At 40.5% G+C, this 22,198-nt stretch overlaps 1 protein-coding gene across 2 annotated transcripts in view; it reads right to left on the bottom strand.

Annotated features, from left to right (window-relative positions):
• Nucleotides 1-22,198, bottom strand: part of PLXNA2 (plexin A2) — a 415,423-nt gene that overhangs the window by 168,719 nt on the left and 224,506 nt on the right. For both annotated transcript variants that reach the window (XM_083745460.1, XM_083745461.1), the window contains exon 5: nt 15,718-15,818. In XM_083745460.1, coding sequence (XP_083601586.1) covers nt 15,718-15,818 — 101 coding nt within the window. The remainder of the gene's footprint in view (nt 1-15,717; nt 15,819-22,198) is intronic.

Raw genomic sequence — 22,198 nt, 5'->3', positions numbered from 1 at the left:
CAGAGCTACAGACTGCTCTGCTACTAGTTTTCAAGGAAGACGAATAAGATGATGTTCAGACACAGACCCCTTGCAACAATATGATTTTTATTTTTTTAAACACACACATTCTGCCTGAGAGTTGCCAGTTTGCCCCTTCTGCTAGGGAGACAGTTTTCATACAACAGTTGCTTAAGAAGGTAGATGTGTGTCTATCTTCTAGCCATTTTGATTAAATATTTTGCATTGTGTGTTAGACAAACACATGGGAACTAGTACTACATATGAATTCCACCAGGTACAATGTTTTAGTATAAAATCAGTATGGCAGGGATAGCCAGTATAGTGCCATCCAGATGTGACCAATGGCAACTATAATTCCAAACATCTGGAAAGCACATTAGCCACTCTGGACATATGGCATAATTATGAATAAATGCTGAAAGACTCTGGAGCTCCACACCAGAACTTTATGCCCTTCTATAGACTCCTTCTTCAAACTACTGTTAGAAGCATTTTGTTACTGTAACCCAGGAGTAGCCAATGTGGTGCTCTCCATATGTTACTGAACTTATGCTCACATCATTCATAAATATTGGTCATGCTGGCTGGGGATAATGGAAGTTGTAGTCCAACCTCTGGAGGCCTCCATGTTGGCTATCGTTGTAAGTAGAGCAAGAGGATTTAGTTTTTCTCTTTCTATTGAGACCTGATGTAATGAAAAGCAAGCACATAGCAAAAAAACCAGTTTCAATGCACATTGCAAAAGAACCAGTTTCAATGTTTTCCTTTTGTGATGGCTGGATTCAAGCTAGCATAAAATGTCTACATAAGCAGACATGCTGACTGCTTAACAAAGAGTCTTAAGCTTTCTGTGACAAACTTCCTCCAGATGAGGTGACAAGAACAGCTCACAAAACCAGGAATCTTCACTGAAAAACCATTTACTTCTCAATAGCCTTCCCCCCTGCAGTGGGGTGGGGGAGTACTAACCATTTCCCCTTTGCAAACAGCCACAGTGATACCTGGCAATTGATACCGCTATTTTCTCCCTGCACCCTTCTCCTTTACTTGAATATAATGGACCAAAATATGAATGCTGCCAAAGAAAAGAATTATTGTGTTTTAAGTGAATCGGCAAGATTGCTCTAAAGTGAGCTCTTGACTGGAGCCTTTATCTCATTGACTTGCTGGAATGGCTCTTTTTTATCATACTATTTATGGCAACAGACCTAACAGAGATAAATAGGTCTGGAGACAATAACATAGTAGCAAACAGCAACATATGGAGGAGCCCTGCAGGTTATAGATCCTACTGGACCAAGGAGACTCTTTAGCAGTCTCCTTGTGGGCTCTACCTGCCACCAGAACAACAGGGTGGCTAATGAAGAAGGAGGAAGAGGAGGAGGAATAAGATCTTCCATTCTTTTCAGTTTAACACGGAGACACTGTCATTTAGTAGGCACACCAGCTGCTGGATACTTTGCACACAAGACAACAGTCTTTCCTTCCATTTTAACATCGATTTTTTTTAAAAAATGAGATTTTATGGAGAAACCAAGGCTTTCTGAAGTATGGCATGGAGAGATGCTGCTGAATACTGCTCAAAGCGAAATCCAAGGTAGAAAGGTTGAGATGAGGTGAACAGTGTTTCTCACAGGGCTCAGAACATCTTTGTTGCCACCAACTTTCACCTTTGATTTGATGCTGGTGGATCTTGCCGTGGTGAAATGTTAGGGGAAGATAAAATCAAGATCACCATTCATTTGTAACTGAAAGCACCCATAGTAGTTTTCCTGACAGAGGTTTTGTGCATTAAAAAGCTGTGCGGCAGGTAGGGACTCAACAAAGCAGTTTTCAGCATCACTTCAATGTCCATAAAAGGAAGAAAAATAGCAATCTTGAATAGAACTTGCACACAGGTTCTATAAAATATTTGGGAACCTATCTTCTTTCAGGTGGACTCAGCTGAATTGTCACTTATCAGAGATGCTGTAGGAGTAGCTGTGCATTTTCTGCATCTGCAGAAGTTGAACTAGATTATCTTCAAGGGACCTTCCAATTCTATGAACCATCTTCTTTGTAGCAGAACTCCTGTGCCACACTATCTTCTGGTTCCTGCTTCAGAACCGACTCCAAACTCTGCCCTCTTATTTTAGTTAAGCTGTTTTTAGGCTCCTTTCCTCACTCAACTTCCTGGGCTTTAGCACCCCTCGTTTCTAACAGCAGCAAGCAGGCCCCTGGGGACAGTGTGAAGGTTGTTCCATATTCCAACATGCTCTCTTTTCACCAGCTTCCCACTATCATCACCCACCACCAACTTGTCTGTAAGTGTGTGGAATTACGAGTTCTTCTCCAAATCCTAAAAATGAGCTATTTTGCATTTGTACAAAAATGGAAATGAACACTGTGCATGTGTCCAGAGCTTGGAAGAAGCAAAGTACACTCATGCATGCACTGCTGAATCAGATGTGAACTTTGAGAGCCCCAGTTGAAGAGGTGGCGGCCCGTAATTCACAGATTGGGAATAGTGAGTGACCTATAAATCTGCCTGACTTCATCATCCAAGGGATCATGGCAAGGAGCCTCAAGCATTTAAAAGTTGGCCATAAATAATAATAATAATAATAATAATAATAATAATAATAATAATAATAATAATTTATTATTTGTACCCCGCCCATCTGGCTGGGTTTCCCCAGCCACTCTGGGCGGCTTCCAACAGAGATGAAAAATACACTAAAATGTCACATATTAAAAACTTCCCTGAACAGGGCTGCCTTCAGATGTCTTCTGAACGTCAGGTAGTTGTTTATCGCTTTGACATCTGATGGGAGGGCATTCCACAGGGCGGGCGCCACTACCGAGAAGGCCCTCTGCCTGGTTCCCTGTAACTTGGCCTCTCGCAGTGAGGGAACCGCCAGAAGGCCCTCGGAACTGGACCTCAGTGTCCGGGCAGAACGATGGGGGAGGAGACGCTCCTTCAGATATACTGGACCGAGGCCATTAAAAAGATAAAATGATATCACCATCCCTAATGTCCATATTCTTATCAGCCGCCTAAAAAATGCAATGTGAACAACACTGCCTTGACCTCCAACCTCTTCTGTGCAGATCATTGAGGCAACTGACCCATCTGACAGAGGGAACATAACAATTAGAAGCAAGAGCTGACAACTAAAATACAAACATTCATGTGCTAAAAGCCTCCAAGCAAATAGGAGAGCAGCTCTGGGAACAGTAAGATTAACACAGTTATTCATAAGGTTCAGACTAGGGCTTAAAAAATAATCAGTGCTCAAAGAAGACATTTTTGAGGCAGGAAAATTCTAAGGAGAGGCTGATAAAATATGATTAGACTGAACAGAGCCACTGTAACATGTTATAAACTTGCAACTCCATGCTGCATTTGGTTGCCTTGGGACCAGTAGATTTTTATTCTGATCTGTAAACCTACAAAGTGTCACATCTTGCCTTGCATTTCAATTGTTACCTAAGAAGGGATTTTGGGGTTATATTAAGAATAGCTGCATGTCAGAACTGGGAATAAGGGTCCCAGAGGCTGAAATGTTCCTTTGCCACTGACTGGCTCTGTGGTGTTAATAAGTCATCACAATTATTGCAATGGTGCTTCATCAATTCTTGTCCCAGCTGTGTTCTGTTTCTGGTGATAGATGCCTGCAAAAACTTATTGCATCATAAAAACTTATTGCAACCAAATCAAAATGAATGCCCAGGAAACAACTAACATTCTATAACCTTCCCACTAACTTTGTGCAAATAAATCACGATGAATGCTCAATAAACAGGTCATCTGGAAGCAACCTTAGAAGTATCAGTGACTAAAGGATCCTGATCCTTCCTTGAGACTCCTGTTTGCTTCAAGTACACCACAGCTGGCTGAGAAACACTGTTCTAATGGTGACAACTAAGGATCACCTCTGACAAAGCTGATTGATGTCAAGTCTATTGAGAAAGTAGGAGCAAGCGGGATGTTATCCAGTGGTTTCTTTCAAAACAAGTAAGACCCGAGTCTGTCTAAAAACTCTGCCCTTTAATGGGAGAAGCTGTGGCCACTCTGCATTTACTCAGAGGGAGATTCTTTCAGAAGATTACTTCACACAACTTAGGGATGAATGCTAGCTTTAAAAGCAGGTTTTCTTGCTGAGTAATGGGCCTCTGCCTGACTCAAATTAAGTACAGTGGTGCCTCGGGTTACAAACACTTCAGGTTACAAACACTTCGGGATACAAACTCCGCTAACCCGGAAGTAGTACCTCAGGTTAAGAACTTTGCCCCAGGATGGGAACGGAAATCACACACCAGTGGCGTGGTAGCAGTGGGAGGCCCAATTAGCGAAAGTGTGCCTCAGATTAAGAATGGTTTCGGGTTAAGAACGGACCTCTGGAATGAATTAAGTTCGTAACCCGAGGTACCACCATACTGTACTTTCTATGGAGATGAGTATTCTTGCTTGCAGTTTCTGTTCTGTCTTCATGAATCACAAGTGGTTTTGTATCTGTGTAGGTGTGAACTTGACAGCAGCTGCAGATGTCATGCCAAAGTGGCAAAAGGCGATATGCCACTGACTCTCACACTTGCTTTTCATGCTTCAAGTGAGGGGCGGGGAACATTTCCTTGTGGCAAATGTGCAGGTTCCAGATATAGGGGCATTGCAGTGAAGGTGTGCTCGTTTCCCTTTGAATGTTACACCAGATGCATGAAAAATAGATGTATGAATCAGTCTTGCATATCCCCTTTTCTTCTTTGGCCAAATGTTGGAAGCTACTTTCCATACATTGCTGACTGTCTGCCCATTAATCCTCAAGAAGGCACTGTCAGACAGCTCTCTGAGATCTCTTTCAGAACAGGCACTGGTCTATTTTCCGTTGCTGGCCTCCCTCATCTCCCAAATGACTCCTGACCTCTCTATTGTGGACACATTGGGGGGGGGGGGAGAAATATAGGCAATATTATGCTAGAAAAGACCTTATGCCATGGCTTGAACAGCTTAATCAAAAGAGACTGCAATTAGCTAGGTATTCCCTGTTTGTCTGAACAACACAAAGCAGTGAACCTGCCACACTTTCTGGTCAAAGAACAAGAATCCATCTGGAGGAGCAAAGGGTCTAAGGTTCAACTCACAGCAAAACATGTTTTGCAGTGATTAGAAGGATTTTGCAGGAGTTACTGGTTCAACATCTGTGGTCTGTGCAAGGTATAATGCAGGAGGTCAGGCTAAGTAATCTATTAATCTTTCGTTCTGGTCTTGGAACATAAGAGTCTGAACCACACAGTCTCAAACCTTTTCATACTGAGCCTATGCAGGTCAAGAAAAAAAGAACAGCTGACAGCACAATCCTATGCATGTCTACTCAGAAGTAAGTCTCCCTGCCTTCATAAAGTTTACTTCCTGGCAAATGTGTTTAGGATTATAGGCTGAACCTCTGCAAATGTAGCAAAGCTAGTCACTAAGCTTACCCTAGCCTATGTAGTGGTAGGATGGACCTATGACATGTTTTAAGAGAGGTAGCCAACATGGTGCCTTTTAGATACTGTTGAACTTCAGCTTCTCATCAGCCCTAGCCAGAATGGTCAATGGTAAGGGATAATGGGAATTGCAGTCCAACAACATATGGAAGTCACCACCCTGGCTAACATTGTTTTAAGGTACCCACCCACTACACAAAACTCTGGAGAAGAAAGGGCTTACACAAAGAGGTAGTTCCCAGTAGATTGCACCAGTAGAAAAGAAAGGAGGGAGGACAGAAAATAAGAGAGTTTGGATTTGATATCCCCCTTTATCACTACCCGAAGGAGTCTCAAAGCGGCTAACATTCTCCTTTCCCTTCCTCCCCCACAACAAACACTCTGTGAGGTGAGTGGGGCTGAGAAACTTCAGAGAAGAGTGATTGGCCCAAGGTCACCCAGCAGCTGCATGTGGAGGAGCGGGGAATCAAACCCGGTTCACCAGATTACGAGTCTACCACTCTTAACCACTACACCACACTGGCTCTCAAACAATATGCAACCAGAACTGATCAGAATGCACAAAACATTGCTCTAAAATGGCTTAAGCCCTAACAGCAGCCCCTGCCACTGCCCTAACAACAGCCCTAGTGACTTTAGCCTCAAACTTGAGAATCAGGCCAACAGGAATGTTGCAGAGTTAGATGTGGGAATTTGCAGAAATAATATATTCATGTGATGTACAATGTTGAAGGTGTATGGCAATTAGCATGTAATGTGAATTAATAGAAAATAATTAAAAAATTATTAATGGGAGGGGGAAAGGAATGTTGCAGAATGTGATCCCAAGATGCTTCAGTTTAAAACAATGTAGTTTTCTTCCTTCAGAGAGCCTTCTGAGCACCTATGTACTTATATATAGTGCTTTCACTTGCCAAATCTAGGCTCTTAATCAACTTTTACACCTTTAAAAGTTGCAGAGAGATGAAGGGAGAAACATCCAGAATCCTGTGGAGATTAGAAAATGCTTCCAGAGATACTTCAAACAACTTTATACTCAGGGGCCGCAGAAAGAGACTGATATAGACCAATTTTTAAGAACTAATGGATTACAAAAACTATCTCAAGAAAACAAGACAATATTGAACCATAAGATAACGGAACAGGAGATTGAAGGTGCCATCCAGAACATGCAATTGGGCAAGTCTCCAGGGCCGGACGGGTTAACCTCCAAATATTTTTTTTTTTAATAAAATTTTTATTAGGGGTTTTTACAAAATAAAGTACAAAGATAAACAACCTTTCTTTTATCTCAACAGAGTTTCATAACTTCTTTGGACTTCCTCACATCTCCCGCTGCCATTTTCATCATCATAGATTTTTCCATGCAATTTATCATCTAATTTGCAAATTTTATAACCACTTATTTAAATATAATCCTCTGTAAATTAATTTCTCTTAATCTCACTTTACATCCCATTCCGATCCGATTTTGTGGTGGCCAATTATTTATGATCAAACATCCTACTTAACTTTCCACCAAATCACAATATTTTTGTAAATAAGTCTTAAATTTCCTCCAATCTTCTTCAACCCTCTCTTCTCCCAGGTCTCGAATTCTGCCAGTCATCTCAGCCAGTTGCATATAGTCCATCAGCTGCATCTGCCATTCTTCCAGAGTGGGTAGATCTTGAGTTTTCCACTTCTTGGCGATAAGTATCCTTGCTGCTGCTGTTGCGTACAAAAAGAATGTTCGGTCCTTCTTTGGCACCATCTGGCCGACAATGCCCAGGAGGAAGGCCTCTGGTTTCTTAAGGAAGGTATACTTAAATACCTTTTTCAGCTCATTATATATCATTTCCCAGAAGACCTTCACCCTGGGACAAGTCCACCAGAGGTGAAAGAATGTTCCTTCATTTTCCTTACATTTCCAACATTTATTGTCTGGCACATGGCATATTTTGGCAAGTTTAACTGGGGTCATGTACCACCTATATATCATTTTCATTACATTTTCCTTCAGAGCATTACATGCCGTGAAGTTCATCCCCGTGGTCCACAACCTTTCCCAATCCTCAAACATAATATTATGCCCAATATCCTGTGCCCACTTTATCATGGCCGACTTAACCATTTCATCTTGTGTATTCCATTTCAACAGCAAGTTATACATTCTTGAGAGTACTTTAGTCTTAGGTTCTAACAATTCTGTTTCCAACTTCGATTTCTCCACCTGGAATCCTAACTTTTTATCCTTTTTAAAAATTTCTTGAATCTGAGCGTAATGTAACCAGTCTCGCACTTTGTCTTTCATTTTTTCCAAACTCTGCAATTTCCAATTATTGCCCTCTTTCTCTATTATTTCCCAATATTTCGGCCATTTGGCCTCCATATTGGGTCTTTTTCGGGCCTTAGCCTCCAGAGGTGATAGCCATCTTGGAGTTTTATTTTCCAATAGGTCTTTGTATTTTGTCCAGACATTAAACACTGCTTTCCTGACAATATGGTTCTTAAAGGCCTTATTGATTCTAACTTTGTCATACCATAAGTATGCATGCCAACCAAATGCATTGTTAAAACCTTCTAAATCTAACACATCAGTGTCCTCTAGGAGTAGCCAGTCTTTTAGCCAGCAGAAAGCTGCGGCTTCATAGTACAACCTTAAGTCTGGCAGGGCAAAGCCCCCTCTTTCTTTCGCATCAGTTAATATCTTAAACTTAATTCTGGGCTTTTTGCCCTGCCAGACAAATTTAGAAATATCTCTCTGCCACTTCCTGAAGCACTCCGTCTTATCCACAATTTGCAATGTTTGAAACAAAAACAACATCTTAGGCAATACATTCATCTTAATAGCAGCAATTCGGCCTAACAAAGAAAGCTTCAATTTTGACCAACTGTCCAAGTCTCTCTTAATTTCAGACCAACATTTTTCATAATTGTCCTTAAATAGACTCAGATTTTTTGCTGTTATGTTTACCCCTAGGTACTTTACTTTTTTAACCACAGTTAGTTCTGTTTCTCTCTGAAACCGTTCTGACTCTGCATCTGTCAAGTTTTTTCCCAACACCTTAGTTTTCTGTTTGTTTAGTTTAAAGCCCGCTACCCGACCAAAGTCCTGAATCAATTGTAACACTCTTTTTGTGCTAGATTCTGGCTCTTGCAATGTCAAAACAAGGTCATCTGCAAAAGCTTTAAGTTTATATTGTTTCGCTCCGATCTGAATCCCTTGCACCAACCGGTCCCCTCTAATCAAGTTCAAGAGCACCTCCAGGACAGAGATAAACAGCAAGGGGGAAATCGGGCAGCCTTGTCGTGTCCCTTTTTCAATCTTAAACTCTTCTGTAACCACATTGTTGACTATCAGTTTTGCCTTTTGTTCTGAGTAAATCGCGTCAATCCCATTTTCAAAACCCCGCCCCACTCCCATTTCTTTTAAATTCCCCTTCATAAATTTCCAAGAAATGTTATCAAAGGCCTTCTCCGCATCTATAAAAATTAGAACTGCTTTAGTGTTAATATTTGTTTGCAAAAGTTCCAAAATGTCAATAATGTTCCTTGTATTAGCAAACAAATATCTTCCTGGGAGAAAGCCTGCCTGGTCTTTATGAATTGTCTCATTTAAAACCCTTTTGAGTCTTCCTGCCAAAACGTCAGCAAATATTTTGTAATCCACATTTAAAAGGGAAATGGGACGGTAGTTCTTAAGTTGTGTCTTTTCAGTTTCTGATTTTGGTATCAATGTGATGAAAGCTTCCTTCCACGATTCAGGCGCCTTCTTTCCCTCCATAATTTCATTGCTGACCTCCATCAGTGGTTGAATCAAATAGTCACTTAATATCTTATAGTACTTGGAGGTCAAGCCATCTGGCCCTGGAGACTTGCCCAACTTCATATTCTGAATGGCCTGTTCTATCTCTAATCGTGTTATTTTACTATTCAGGAGTGATCTATTTTCTTGTGATAGTTTTTTAAGTCCATTTTTCTCCAAAAATTTTGCAATCTCTTCCTCATTTTGTGGCCCTTGAGTGTATAACTTCTTAAAATAATTCTGGAAACATTTTCTAATTTCCACCGGGTTCTGAATATTCCTTCCTTCTATTTCCAAATTTGTTACTATGTTCAGCTTTTGTCTCTTCTTCAACTGCCAAGCCAGCAGTTTCCCACATTTATTAGCCGATTCAAATGTTTTTTGTTTCATTGATTTAATCTTCCATTCTATTTCCTGATTTATCAGTTTGGAATATTGTGCCTGATGAAGTTTAATTTCTCTCAAGATCGGCTGTGACTTCGGGTTTACTCTTAGTTTCTTCTCTAACTCTTTTATTTTCCCCAAAATCTTATCCTTTTTCTCATTTTGTAGTCTTTTCTTTATGGCGTTCTGTTGTATCAAGAACCCTCTCATCACAGCTTTGCTTGCGTCCCAGATTGTTCTTTTTTCCACAGCAGTGTTCAAATTTATCTCAAAATAGTCCTTTATTGTTTTTTTGGCCTTCTTAATAATCTCCTGATCTCTAAACAAGTTGTCATTCATCTTCCATCTAAAGGAGCCGGTTGGTAATAATGTCATGTCCATTTTCAACGCGTTATGATCGGAGCAGGTCTTTGGGCAGATTTCCACTTTCTTCACCTTAGGAGCCAGACCTCTAGAAATCCATATTTGGTCAATTCTTGTCCAAGTCAGTTGGGCTTCAGAGAAAAATGTTCCTTCTTTCCCCAAGGGGTTCTTTGTCCTCCATATATCAATCCAGTCCATGTTGTCTGTCATTTCAAAAAAAGGTCTTTGGTAGTCTGCCATCTTTAGTAACCTTTTGGCTTTGTGACCTATCCATGTTCGTTGAAACGATCCCATTCATATCTCCCATCATGATGATGTTATCATAGTCCAGATAATCCAGCATAATCTCATGCAACTTCTTGTAGAATTCTGATTTCCCTTCATTTGGAGCGTAAATTCCTAATATCAAAATTTTCTCTCCTTGATGCTGTATTTCAATTGCCAAAATTCTTCCATGTTCATCTTTAAATAGAAATTTTGGTGAGAGGCTCTCCTTTGCATATATCACCACTCCTCTCTTCTTAACTGAGTCCGAAGATATAAATTCTTGGCCTAACCTTTTATTTACCAATATTTTTCTGTGGAGCCTAGTCACATGTGTTTCTTGTAAGCAAGTAATGTCTAGTTGCTCCTTTTTTAATATGTGAAAGATTTTCTTCCTTTTTTCCGGGCTGTTGCAGCCATTTATATTCCAGCTTAAAAGTTGCAGAGACATCCTGGATGGATCTGTTTAGTTTCCTTGGGGTGGTATTTTGTTCTGTGAGTCTTCAGGGTTCTGAGGTACAGGCACCTGTGGTGGTTCAGGCCCTGAGGGTAGTTCAAGTCCTTTATGAAGGTCCTCTCCGTAGGCAGTCAAAAACTTATCCCTATCTTCCAAAGTTCTAATTTTAATCTTCTTCCCTCTAAAGGTAAAAGATAATCCTTGGGGAAAGTCCCACCTAAAGGTGATTGAGTTGCTTCTCAGCAGTTTTACTAAGTCCAAATATTCAGATCTAAGATCCAACAGCTGTTTAGGAATGTCCTTAAAAATCTCAATTCTTTTGTCCGAAATGTTCAGGGAGCTTCCGTAGTGCAGGCCCAAAATCTTGTCCCTTTCCTCCTTTGATCTCAACGTAATCAAACAGTCTCTGGGCTTTTCTCTCTTTGTGAGTCTTCCAAGTCTGAAGGCTGACACAATTTTAAAGTCTTCCTCCTCTAGACCCCAGAACTTGGAGAATTCTTTGGTCAGAAACTCAGCTAGATTACCTTCTTCCACTTCTGGTATCGATCTTATCCTTAAATTAATCTCCCTGTTCCGAAGTTCCAACATGGAGAGGTAGGTCTGGTGTTCCCCAACCTGCTTACTGAGCGGCCTTACTTCTTTTTCCAACTCTCCCACTCTTTGGCTGGTCTCTTCGGCCAGTTTCTGATTTTCACCTGCAGCCTCCTTCAGTTGTCCGATTGCTTGTGCATTCTGTGCAACTTGCCCAGATAATTTGTTTAAAGTTTCTGTATTCAGGTCAATTTTCGCAGTTTGTTGGTCAACTTTCCTGTCCAAAGACTCCAATTTCTCAAGAATTCTCTCTAATACAGAACCAGATCCTCCTGAGGCCATCTCTTCTAGTTGTAAATCCTCAGTTTCTTCCTCCCCTGTCTGTGACAGGGAGGTAGCTTTTTCCTCCGAGGGCAAAGTAGGCACAGATGATCTGCGTGCTTGTGAGGCTGCAGTTACGGTTGTCAGAGTTGTTTGTCTGGTTCTTAATCCCTTTCTTTTTGCGCCACTCATTCCAAAGTAGGTTAACCTCCAAATATTATAAGACTTTGAAAGACTATTTAATTCAACCATTAAAGGAGGTGTGCAATGAGATTACGGAGGGGAAGAAGGCACCGGAGTTGTGGAAAGAAGCTTTCATCACACTTATACGAAAATCTGAAGTTGAAAAGACACAACTTAAGAACTACTGTCCCATATCCCTTTTAAATGTGGATTACAAAATTTTTGCAGATATTCTAGCCAAAAGATTAAAAAGAGTGTTAAATGAAGTGATACACAAAGACCAGGCAGGCTTTCTTCCAGGCAGACATTTGTCTGACAACACAAGGAACATTATCGACATTTTGGAGTTATTGCAAATGAACACTAATACAAGAGCAGTTCTAATTTTTATTGATGCGGAGAAGGCCTTTGATAATATTTCTTGGAATTTTATGAAGAAAAATCTTAAGGGAATGGGAGTGGGACGGGGATTTGAAAATAGTATAGAAGCAATCTATTCAGAACAAAAGGCAAAACTGATAGTTAACAATGTGGTGTCAGAAGAGTTTAAAATTGAAAAAGGAACACGACAGGGTTGCCCTATCTCTCCACTGCTATTTATCTCGGTCGGGAGGTGCTCTTGAACATGATTAGGAAGGACCAGTTGATTAAAGGAATTCAGGTCGGAGCTAAACAATATAAACTTAAGGCTTTTGCAGATGACCTGGTTTTGACACTACAGGAGCCAGAATCTAGTACGAAAAGAGTTTTAGAACTGATTCAGGAATTTGGTCAGGTGGCAGGATTTAAATTAAATAAGCAAAAAACTAAGGTTTTGGAGAAAAATTTGACAACGGAAAAAGAAAGGTTTCAGAAGGAGACAGATTTAAATGTGGTGAAGAAAGTGAAATACCTAGGGATAAATATGACAGCCAAAAATCTGAATTTATTTAAAGATAATTATGAAAAATGTTGGTCAGAGGTTAAAAAAGATTTAGAAATCTGGTCAAAATTGAAGCTCTCCTTGTTGGGTCGAATTGCTGCTATAAAGATGAATGTATTGCCAAAAATGTTGTTTTTGTTTCAAACTTTGCAGATTGTGGACAGGATGGACTGTTTCAAGAGGTGGCAGAGAGACATTTCTAAGTTTGTCTGGCAGGGCAAAAAGCCCAGAATAAAATTTAAAATATTGACTGATGCTAAAGAAAGAGGGGGGGTTTGCCCTGCCGGACATGAAGCTATATTATGAATCAGCAGCATTCTGCTGGATGAAAGACTGGCTACTTCTTGAAAACACTGACATTTTAGATCTGGAAGGGTTTAACAATGCGTTTGGGTGGCATGCATATTTGTGGTATGACAAGGTTAGAGCTCTCAAAGCATTGAAGAACCATATTGTCAGGAAAGCAGTATTTAATGTCTGGACAAGATACAAAGATTTATTAGAAAACAAGACCCCAAGGTGGTTGTCACCTATGGAAGCTAAGGCTCTGAAGAGACTCAATATGGAGGCCAAGTGGCCGAAATATTGGGTGATACTAGAACAAAACGGAGACACATGGAGATTGCAGAGTTTTGAGAAACTAAAAGATAAAGTGCGAGATTGGCTACATTATTATCAAATTAGAGAGGTTTTTAATATGGATAAAAAAATAGGTTTCCAGGTGGAAAAATCGAAATTAGAAACAGAATTGTTAGAACCTAAAACTAAGGTACTTTCAAGAATGTACAACCTGCTGTTAAAATGGAACACTCAGGATGAAACGGTCAAACCAGCTATGGTTAAGAGGGCACAAGACATTGGTCATAATATTATGTTTGCTGACTGGGAATGGTTATGGACCACGGAAGAGGACTGGAAGAAATTTAAAGACTACTTGCAAAAACATTGTAAAACATTTGAATGTTAAAATGATGCAGGATATAAAGACAATATGCCATTAGTGACATAGCTGAAAGGAATATGTAAAAATGTTTTATGAGAAATAAGGGTGAAAAGTTAGAATAACATTATGTCAAACTTAAACAAAATGTTATAAGGGGAAAAATTGGAAACATAATAGTTGAAAGGTATAATACAGAATAAGATCTGAAAAAAAGGTTAGGTATTGCTGAATATGATTGTTTAAAAAGGGAACACAGAAAAGGGAGATGTGAGGAAGTCAGGAAAGAAGGATATGTAAATAATGGGTAAGAAACTGGATATATATCTTTCTTTTTAGGTCTTTTTTGTTTTTTAGGTTTCGTGCTGTATTTTTCTGTTTTTGCTGGATTGATTGATTGTGATGGTGTTTTTTTTCTATTCTTTCTTTTTTTGGGGGGGTTTGAGTGTGAGGTTTTTTGTATTGTTTGAAAACTGCAATAAATATCTTTTTTAAAAAAAAAGGTGCAGAGAGATGGAGGGAGAGAGGGAGGGAGAACCACCCTTTCTGTCCGCAGCTTCCCCAGTTCCGGTAGAACTGTGATGTAGAAAGCTTTTGTTGACAGGCTGCATGAAACTGGATGCTTAGTATTTTAGAAAACCCAGTGCTTATTTTTATGCCCAAACAGAAGCTGCACTTTATGGAAAACCCATCTGCATTTGCTTTACTTTGACTTCAAAATGGCATGAGGAGCAGGTTAAAGAGAAAACTGTTTGTTGTCATTTTTTAATGTCGCAACGAGCCTTGGAAGTTAAATGCCTTCTGACAAAGTGGCATAGAAATTAGCCTGCTATATGCAGGTCTCTGATCCAATCAGGATATTTCATCAGAGCCTTCCTCTGCTCTCTCCCTGTCACTCTCTCAACACCTGCTGCATGGGCATTTTGCCAGCTGCTATTGTGTGGGTACCCTTTGCCTCCACCCCAACTGCTAAACATTTAATGGGAGTGCTGGCAACAGGCCCAAGGGGTTTTTTGGACTCCTTTCTGTAAGTGAACTCCAGGCCTCTCCCTCCTTCAGTCTTTGGGCACCCCTTCCGCTTGAGGCAGCATTGCCATTGCGGGAGAGAAAAAGATGCCAAACACCTCAATAATTCAGAGGCACAGCTTCCTAAGCTTTCCCCAGGATGTTGCCTAGAAAACCTTTCTCCTTTGTCCCAGCAGACACCGACAAGCTCAGTGGAGAATAGCTAGGCTAGGAAGCCTGGACAATTTCATTACTTTGCAGGGTTTAAGCCAGAGACTGAAGTGTACAGCCTTTCTGAAATTTCTAAGTGGTATTTAAACAGTGATTCTGTTAGGTTACAATGTAAGGGAAGTGATTGATGCCAGGAAAGGCTGTTGGCAGGTGTGCGGTAGCTTGTTTTGTAGAAAAGAAATAGAAGCAAGGAGAAAACAAAGTACAGGAGAGACATTGCAATAAGATTGAACTGACAATCTTGGGCTAAAATAAGCAGGTTTTAGAGGAGATTGTGGCTGTTTCTGGAGTTTGATATAAGAAAATGTCTAATGAATGCATCACATTAATGGTAAAAAACACATGTCTATGTAACTTGGAAGCTGAAAATGATTACTATTATTATTTGAAAGCATCATCAGTTTCATATCATTTCTTTTCTATCTCATTTATTTGGGCAGATTTTACAGCCACATCACAATACCGATGTAAATGAAAATGGGATTATTGTGCTGATGTGACTGCCTGTGAAAATGCAAATGATTCTGCTCATAGTGTTTTTGAAAACAGTGCAAGATTTAGGGATCACTCAGATGCCTAAAATATGTGCGTATACAAGATTTAGTGTCCTGAAGGAACATTCCATGTTGCCCTACACCTTTGCATTAATTTCTCTCTTACAAAATGCAGTATTCTCTAAAAGCTGAAAGATTTTTATCATATGAATTAAGAAAGAAAGAAAACAACAATCCCTAACTGGTATAGTGATGGTGGCTTTTAGAACTGCATTAATTAAGTAATAATGGCATCACATATGGAAGGAATTAAGAGGTATTTGAGTTGATCTTAAGATAATAATCACCAGTTAATGCTGAACTTACGTATGGTGCAGAGCACACCAACCACAGTGAGGGTCTCCTGAACTCAGACATTCTCCACAGGTTGTGTACTGTTCACATGATTCAACGGGAACCTGAGACACCTAGGAAGAAAGGGAATAAAGCAAACATTCACTCATCTTGTTTGCACAATAAATCAAGAAAACAAGCTATGCACTGCTGAACTTTCTGCAGTGAGTGAACACATAAATTTTAAAATTAAAGCACATAACGTTCTTAGAAATGTAAGTAAATAGATTGCCGCTTCCCACCGCTGCTTTCATTCTAATGTGGGCCCAATATGTGATGGATGCATCTCTGTGGGTGATGATTAGCTGCAGCCCTTAAGAAAGCAAGTGTGCCTGCTCCTGAAAAAAAAGGGGGGGAGTGGCACCCTGAGCCAAGGGTGCAAGGGACCCTTAGCTACACCTCTGTTTAAGATACTAGTATCCTTGTGCCAATATGCCTACTGATAGCAAAGTACTTCTGAACTGATACACAGGCCCTGGCTGAATGAAGTCCTCAGAGCACCACTAGTCAACTGATTTTGATTTCTTCTCAAAGTATTGCAGGTTGCAACAGTTTAGAATAGACTTCAGAGCTGGCCCACGACATTTTTCTGCATGCGATGGAACAGTAAATGCCATACCCTACAAGTCAAAGTGCACAGTATCCAAGCCTGGCCAAGTTATTTTTTCCACAGGAGATAGTAAAAATACAACAATAATAAGTTAAATAACTAACATTTTGCTACCCTTTCATGACACCCAAAATCAGTTGCTTGAGGCAGCCACTTCAGTCTGCCAAATGGCAAGGCCACCTCTGTTTCACCATTTTCAAGCTTATTTTACCCACTGATGTCAATCAACAGGGGCTTAGAGTTTCCTCAGAGTCCATCAGCAGAGCTTTCTATCTGAACAATTTATCAGACTGAAGCAAGGCAGAGGAAAGTCAAAAGAATAAAATGGAAACCCTCAATCTTGTCAAGCAGAGGAAAGCAATAGGATTCAAAATATTGATTATTAATTATTGTTGTTGTTTAGTCCTTTATTCGTGTCCGACTCTCCGTGACCCCATGGACAAGAGCACGCCAGGCACTCCTGTCTTCCACTGCATCCCGCAGTTTGGTGAAACTCATGCTGGTAACTTCGAGAACACTGTCCAACCATCTCATCCTCTGTCGTCCCCTTCTCCTTGTGCTCTCCATCTTTCCCAACATCAGGGTCTTTTCCAGGGAGTCTTCTCTTCTCGTGAGGTGGCCAAAGTATTGGAGCCTCAGCTTCAGGATCTGTCCTTCCAGTGAGCACTCAGGGCTGATTTCCTTCCTTTTATTCAATATCTTTTCCATGTACAATGTACAGACAGGCTGACAGAAAGTGATTTGCCAAAGACCAAGTAACGAATTCGTTTCTAAGGAGAATTCCTGGTTTCCTCAACCCACATCAGATTTCCCCCTCAAAGGATCACATTAACTCCTGGACATTCATATCTGTGGCAGACTGTGGGGTCTCAAATTTCAGTAGCGCCCTGTGTGACACCAAAATTTGGTGCCCCTCCACCTCTTGAGCTCAATTCCAAATAATAGTTGTGGTGTTCCCTGCAGCACTCCTGAGGCTCTGTGCCCAGTGCAACCAAACTCATTGCACGCCCTTAAATCTGCCTTTGTTCATATACAGCCATTCCCATGGAAGAAGTGTAACAAGGTGTTGAGTGGTGCTGAATTTTCATCTTCCTAACTGATGAAGAATCAAAAGCCAGGGGAAATAATTCATTAGTGGGGAGGGCACATTAGGCAGCAGTACAGTTCCATAGAGTGGCACAGATGTCTATTCAGATGACAAAGGGACCATGCAGAGATCTGTGTTACTTTATATGTTTACAAGCAGCGTCCTTGATCACAAATCTGTAGAGGTGAAGGGATTCTCTGCTGGGTCCAAACTCGGAGAATGTTGGAGACAGAATGCTGCATTGGAGCACATATTCCAGAGATTTCCACTGACATTTCAGGCAGCACATGAAGCACCAGAAGAGCCATGCAGCCTAGCAATAGGGTAGCCCATGCAGCAAGAACTGCTACAGCTTTTGTGTTTGAAAATGTAATTATGATAGAAGGGTAAATTCAAAGGAAGAGGTGGCAGAACAGGATGGAAAGCTGGCAACCAAGTCTGGCCAGTCAGTGCCACAAGCTGGAATAAATCAAATACCCATTTTATAAATGAGGGCTGCTGCATTTGTGTCTTTATGGGGCCTGTAAACATTTCTCTGAACAAAATAACAATCATCATGATTACTGCTTTCAACTGCATCGGCACAAGGATAGCTGTACATCAACCAACAACCTCCTCGCTGCCTGCTGGTACTCTGTGTAACTGCGGAGAAGCCTAGCAGGGCCAGAGAGCAGGGTACAGCCTGTGCTGACAGATGGCCCAGCAGTCCAAGCTGAACACATCAAGGATCGATTCCTGGCTTGAGCAAGGGAAACCTGTCTGCTAATGCCTCAAGCAACACTTCTCCTGGCACAGCTCCGGATCAAAAAGCTGTTCCCACAAATGTCAAACCACATGAATTACAGCAGACATGGGTGTGACCAGAAGATGGCTGTGTATTCCACATGGATCTGAGAAAATGCACTCTGTGTTGCCTTGTTTTCAGGCAAGACTTCCTCCAGGGAAGGGTCATAGCAAGATGTGGATTAAAAGAGCCATGCACTCATTGATAATGTAGTGTTGGGAAAGATGCTGGAAGAGGAAGATTAAAGGATCAAGGGATTCAGCAACTCCCTTACAAGGGAAGATTGCAATGTCTGTAGGTGAATTGGGGGGGGGGAGGGTGGCATGATAGAAGTTTGTAAAATATTACAAGGTGTTAAGAAAGGGATCTTTAAATGTTCTCTTCCTCTCTCATAATACTGGAACCCTGGCCACCCAATGATGCTGAATGGTGGAAGAGTCAAGACAGACAAAAGTAGATACCTCTTCACATAGTTAAAACTATAGAATTTGCTTGCCCAATATGTGGCAATGGCTGCCAACCTGGATGGTTTTAAAAGGGTATTGAACAAACTCATGGAAGGTAAGTTACCAATGGCTACTAGTCATCATACATATATCCTACATCCAGCAACATGATTCTGGACATACTACTGGGGAAGCACATAGATGATGATGATGATGATGATTTGAATTTATATACCACCCTTTAACCAAAGATCAAGATGCATTTTTCCTTCATGTCCTGACTTAACCAGATCTTTTTCTGTTCACCTATCAACTGATTTGCAGTTCATAGGCTAGTTAATTTGACTGGGGACTCAAATATTATGTATATATGTGGAAGACACATTTCTCCTTGAATGGTATGTTTGTTGAACTACCTGGACTTGATATAGGGAAAATGAAGTTCTGGAAAGGAAGATGAATAAGTTACAGGTACTTTTTGTGTATTTCTGGCACTATATACACAATGCTAATAATAAAGAGAAAGAAACAGGCAAGGAGCTAGGAAGAATGTAAAAGAAAATGAGCTTCTGGGGTTTTGACTGGAAGTGAAGAGAAAATCAAAGTTTTATGTCCCTCCCACTCTCAAAAAGCTTTGTGCTCCAGTAGGTTTGAGGAGACTTATTTTTTAAAAATTCCTGCTCCAGTTCTCCTCTTCCATGCATAAGCAAAGCCTGCTGTATCTGTTACACTCACCAATGGGCTCTCATTCTGCCTTGCTATCCAAATATAGTTCTTGTGCCGAGTTAACTAAAGGAAAGAATCCAGACTCTTTTCCCCCTCTTAATTTTTCTGGCCCTTGTGAGTGATGTCGGCAACTGGCTAAGAATTAAAACAACTGTCTGCGTTGCATTTGCTCCGTTCGTCAAAACACTGCCCAGCTCCCAGCAGCTGGAGAGTCAGAAGCTGAAAGGAATCAGTGTGCCTTGGAACAAAGGCCACTTTCACGCCAAATACTGTTGATACAGTGGGAACTCAGTTCCTCTCTACATTTGAAATCAATAAGGCCCCTATTTTTCTTGTTTCCTGGGCCCTACTTAACAGATTTCTCCAGAGGAAAAAAATGGATGTGTGTAAGTGAGTAAAACGAAAAGGGTATGAAGTCAGATGCAGCTCAAGTCCCCTTGGAACAAGCAAGCAGGTGTAGCTATCATAAGATTCTTGGATCTTATTCCATAGTCTGACCCTATTGGCTCAAGTTAAATGAAAGGTGACATTAAGTCACTTGCTAGGTGAAACAATGCTCTTGTTCGATATTTGGCAGTCGGGCAAAAATATATGCACTGATAAAGTAGATAGAGGTGAGTAGTGACTAAAACGTAGGCAGTATCTTGCAGGAGGCAAGGAAAAGAAGCTTACTATGGTAGGATTGCCACATTAAAGTTCTCCATATTTGGAAAGCATAATCTGCATATTGTGGAAGTAATTTACTAATTCTGCAAACTTTACACTTAATTTTAATGAAATTATTTTGTTTTAAGTATCTAAACATGCAGCGCATCACCATGCAAGTAAATAAGATGTCTGCATGCAACTGAGTGGAGGATTGGAGTGGGAAGAGCTTGGAGGTGGGCAACTGAGCTAGTTTTACCCCTGCAGCAATTTGAGCAATGTTTTATATACGAGATTTTTCGCCAAAAATCCACACCACCTCAAACCACTTCTAATCTGTATTATTAACTGGACTATATTGCAGGGCTGTTATAAACGACTCTTTCTCAGTCACAAGCACACACATATGTAATATTGAGGGTGGTAGTGGTGGGGAACAATTTTTTTAAAGTTAAAAAAGAAATCACTTTTTATATGAAGTAAGACCTGAGTTTGAAAGCATAAATTACTTTATTTTATGCGACCTTCTGTCAGGTGAAGAACCTTGCTGCTGTCCTATTATTAATTAATTAATTAATTAAATTTCTATACCACCCTCCATCCAAGGATCACAGGGCAGTTTACAATATACAAACACAAGAATACATACCATAGTAATATAGAGTAGCATTAGAGTAACACAGTAACTCCTCTCCTCTTTTTAAAGGAAGTAGTTATGATCTGTAATTTTTTCTTATCTTTCTGCCACTTTGTGTACTCACAGGCATCTCACTGTCAAAAAGTTTCTCTGAAGTCTCTCTGGCACTTTTCAGTTACAAGAATTCCATTTGTTCTGTCTTGAGACTCTCGCTTGTCTATATTTGATACAGGTATGCCTGCATTCTCAGTTGTTTCATCCATCACCAGCTCATGACTTGTAATGCTCTGCAGATCTCTTCTGTTGCTCTTGTAGTCAGCTGAACCATCAGTCTGAACCAAATATTATCTTGGGGTCATATGTTACTCAGTCACTTTTGCAGGTTTCTACACACCATTCTGACAGACAGTAACTGGGTCCTTTTGGAATTTCATGAGGCAAAGTAGTTTCTGGATTTTCTTGCAGGTTTGACATCTGATACCTGTCTGTTCCATTTCTCCTATACGAGAACCTAGGCCTGGCTAATCAACAGCTATATGTGTCCTTATTTTATGTACCCCAGTTTGCAGATGGTTGTCATGTATGATATTCAGTACTCATTATATTAAGTCTTGAGGCCATTCTCTTATTCTAAAAAAGTGATTCCATCATATATACAATTACTCAAAATAAATTTCAATAAGCAAGAGTATCTTCTGAAAACAATGTTGGCCTAGACGGGCCTTTGAGTTGATCCAGCAGGGGTTTTCTTACATAAGAAATGCAGAAGTGTTAAGTAGAGTTTATTTTTTCACACCTCAGTCTCCTGTGGCATCTTTTTACAAAGCAGATACAGTATTACATGAGATGGCTACCATACCCAATCTCTAAAAATAGCACCATCAGCTACTAATAGCAAACTTATTATCTGTGTGTCAATCCTTATGTAGCAGAAACAGCCGGCCCTGTGCTGAAAATTTCTCAGTAAGAACAGAAATCACATTAAAAAATTATCAAAGTGGAGAGAAAAATCTGGTGAAATTCTCATGAGTGGGACACAGGGTTTCTGTAGTGCTTACCTTAATTATGAAGTGATGGATGTATGTTTGTGAGTGTCCCTTCATTCAACAAAACATCTTGTCAATAGTCTGTACCAGGGGTAGGCAACATAAGGCCCAGGGGTCGGATGCGACCCAATCGCCTTCTAAATCTAGCCCACAAACGGTCTGGGAATCAATGTGTTTTTACATGAGTAGAATGTATCCTTTTATTTAAAATGCATCTCCAGGTTATTTGTGGGGCATAGGAATTCGTTCATTTCCCTCCCCAAAAATATAGTCCGGCCCACCACATGGTCTGAGGGATGGTGGACCAACTCACGGCTGAAAAAGGTTGCTGACCCCTGGTCTATACTCTGCAGCCTTCCCCAGTGCCTATGTTTCTGTTAATGCCCAGGGGCAGACATAATTGAGTAGCTCTTCCCACATAAGGAAGTGTGGGTTGCTGGAGAGGTTGCAAAGTAAAAACATTTACTGGAATA

The sequence above is a fragment of the Podarcis gaigeae genome (assembly GCF_964106915.1).
Source record: "Podarcis gaigeae genome assembly, chromosome: 6".
In the NCBI taxonomy this organism is placed as follows: domain Eukaryota; kingdom Metazoa; phylum Chordata; class Lepidosauria; order Squamata; family Lacertidae; genus Podarcis; species Podarcis gaigeae.
Note: the sequence above shows the minus strand (reverse complement) of the source record. Positions and strands in the feature narration are given on the sequence as shown.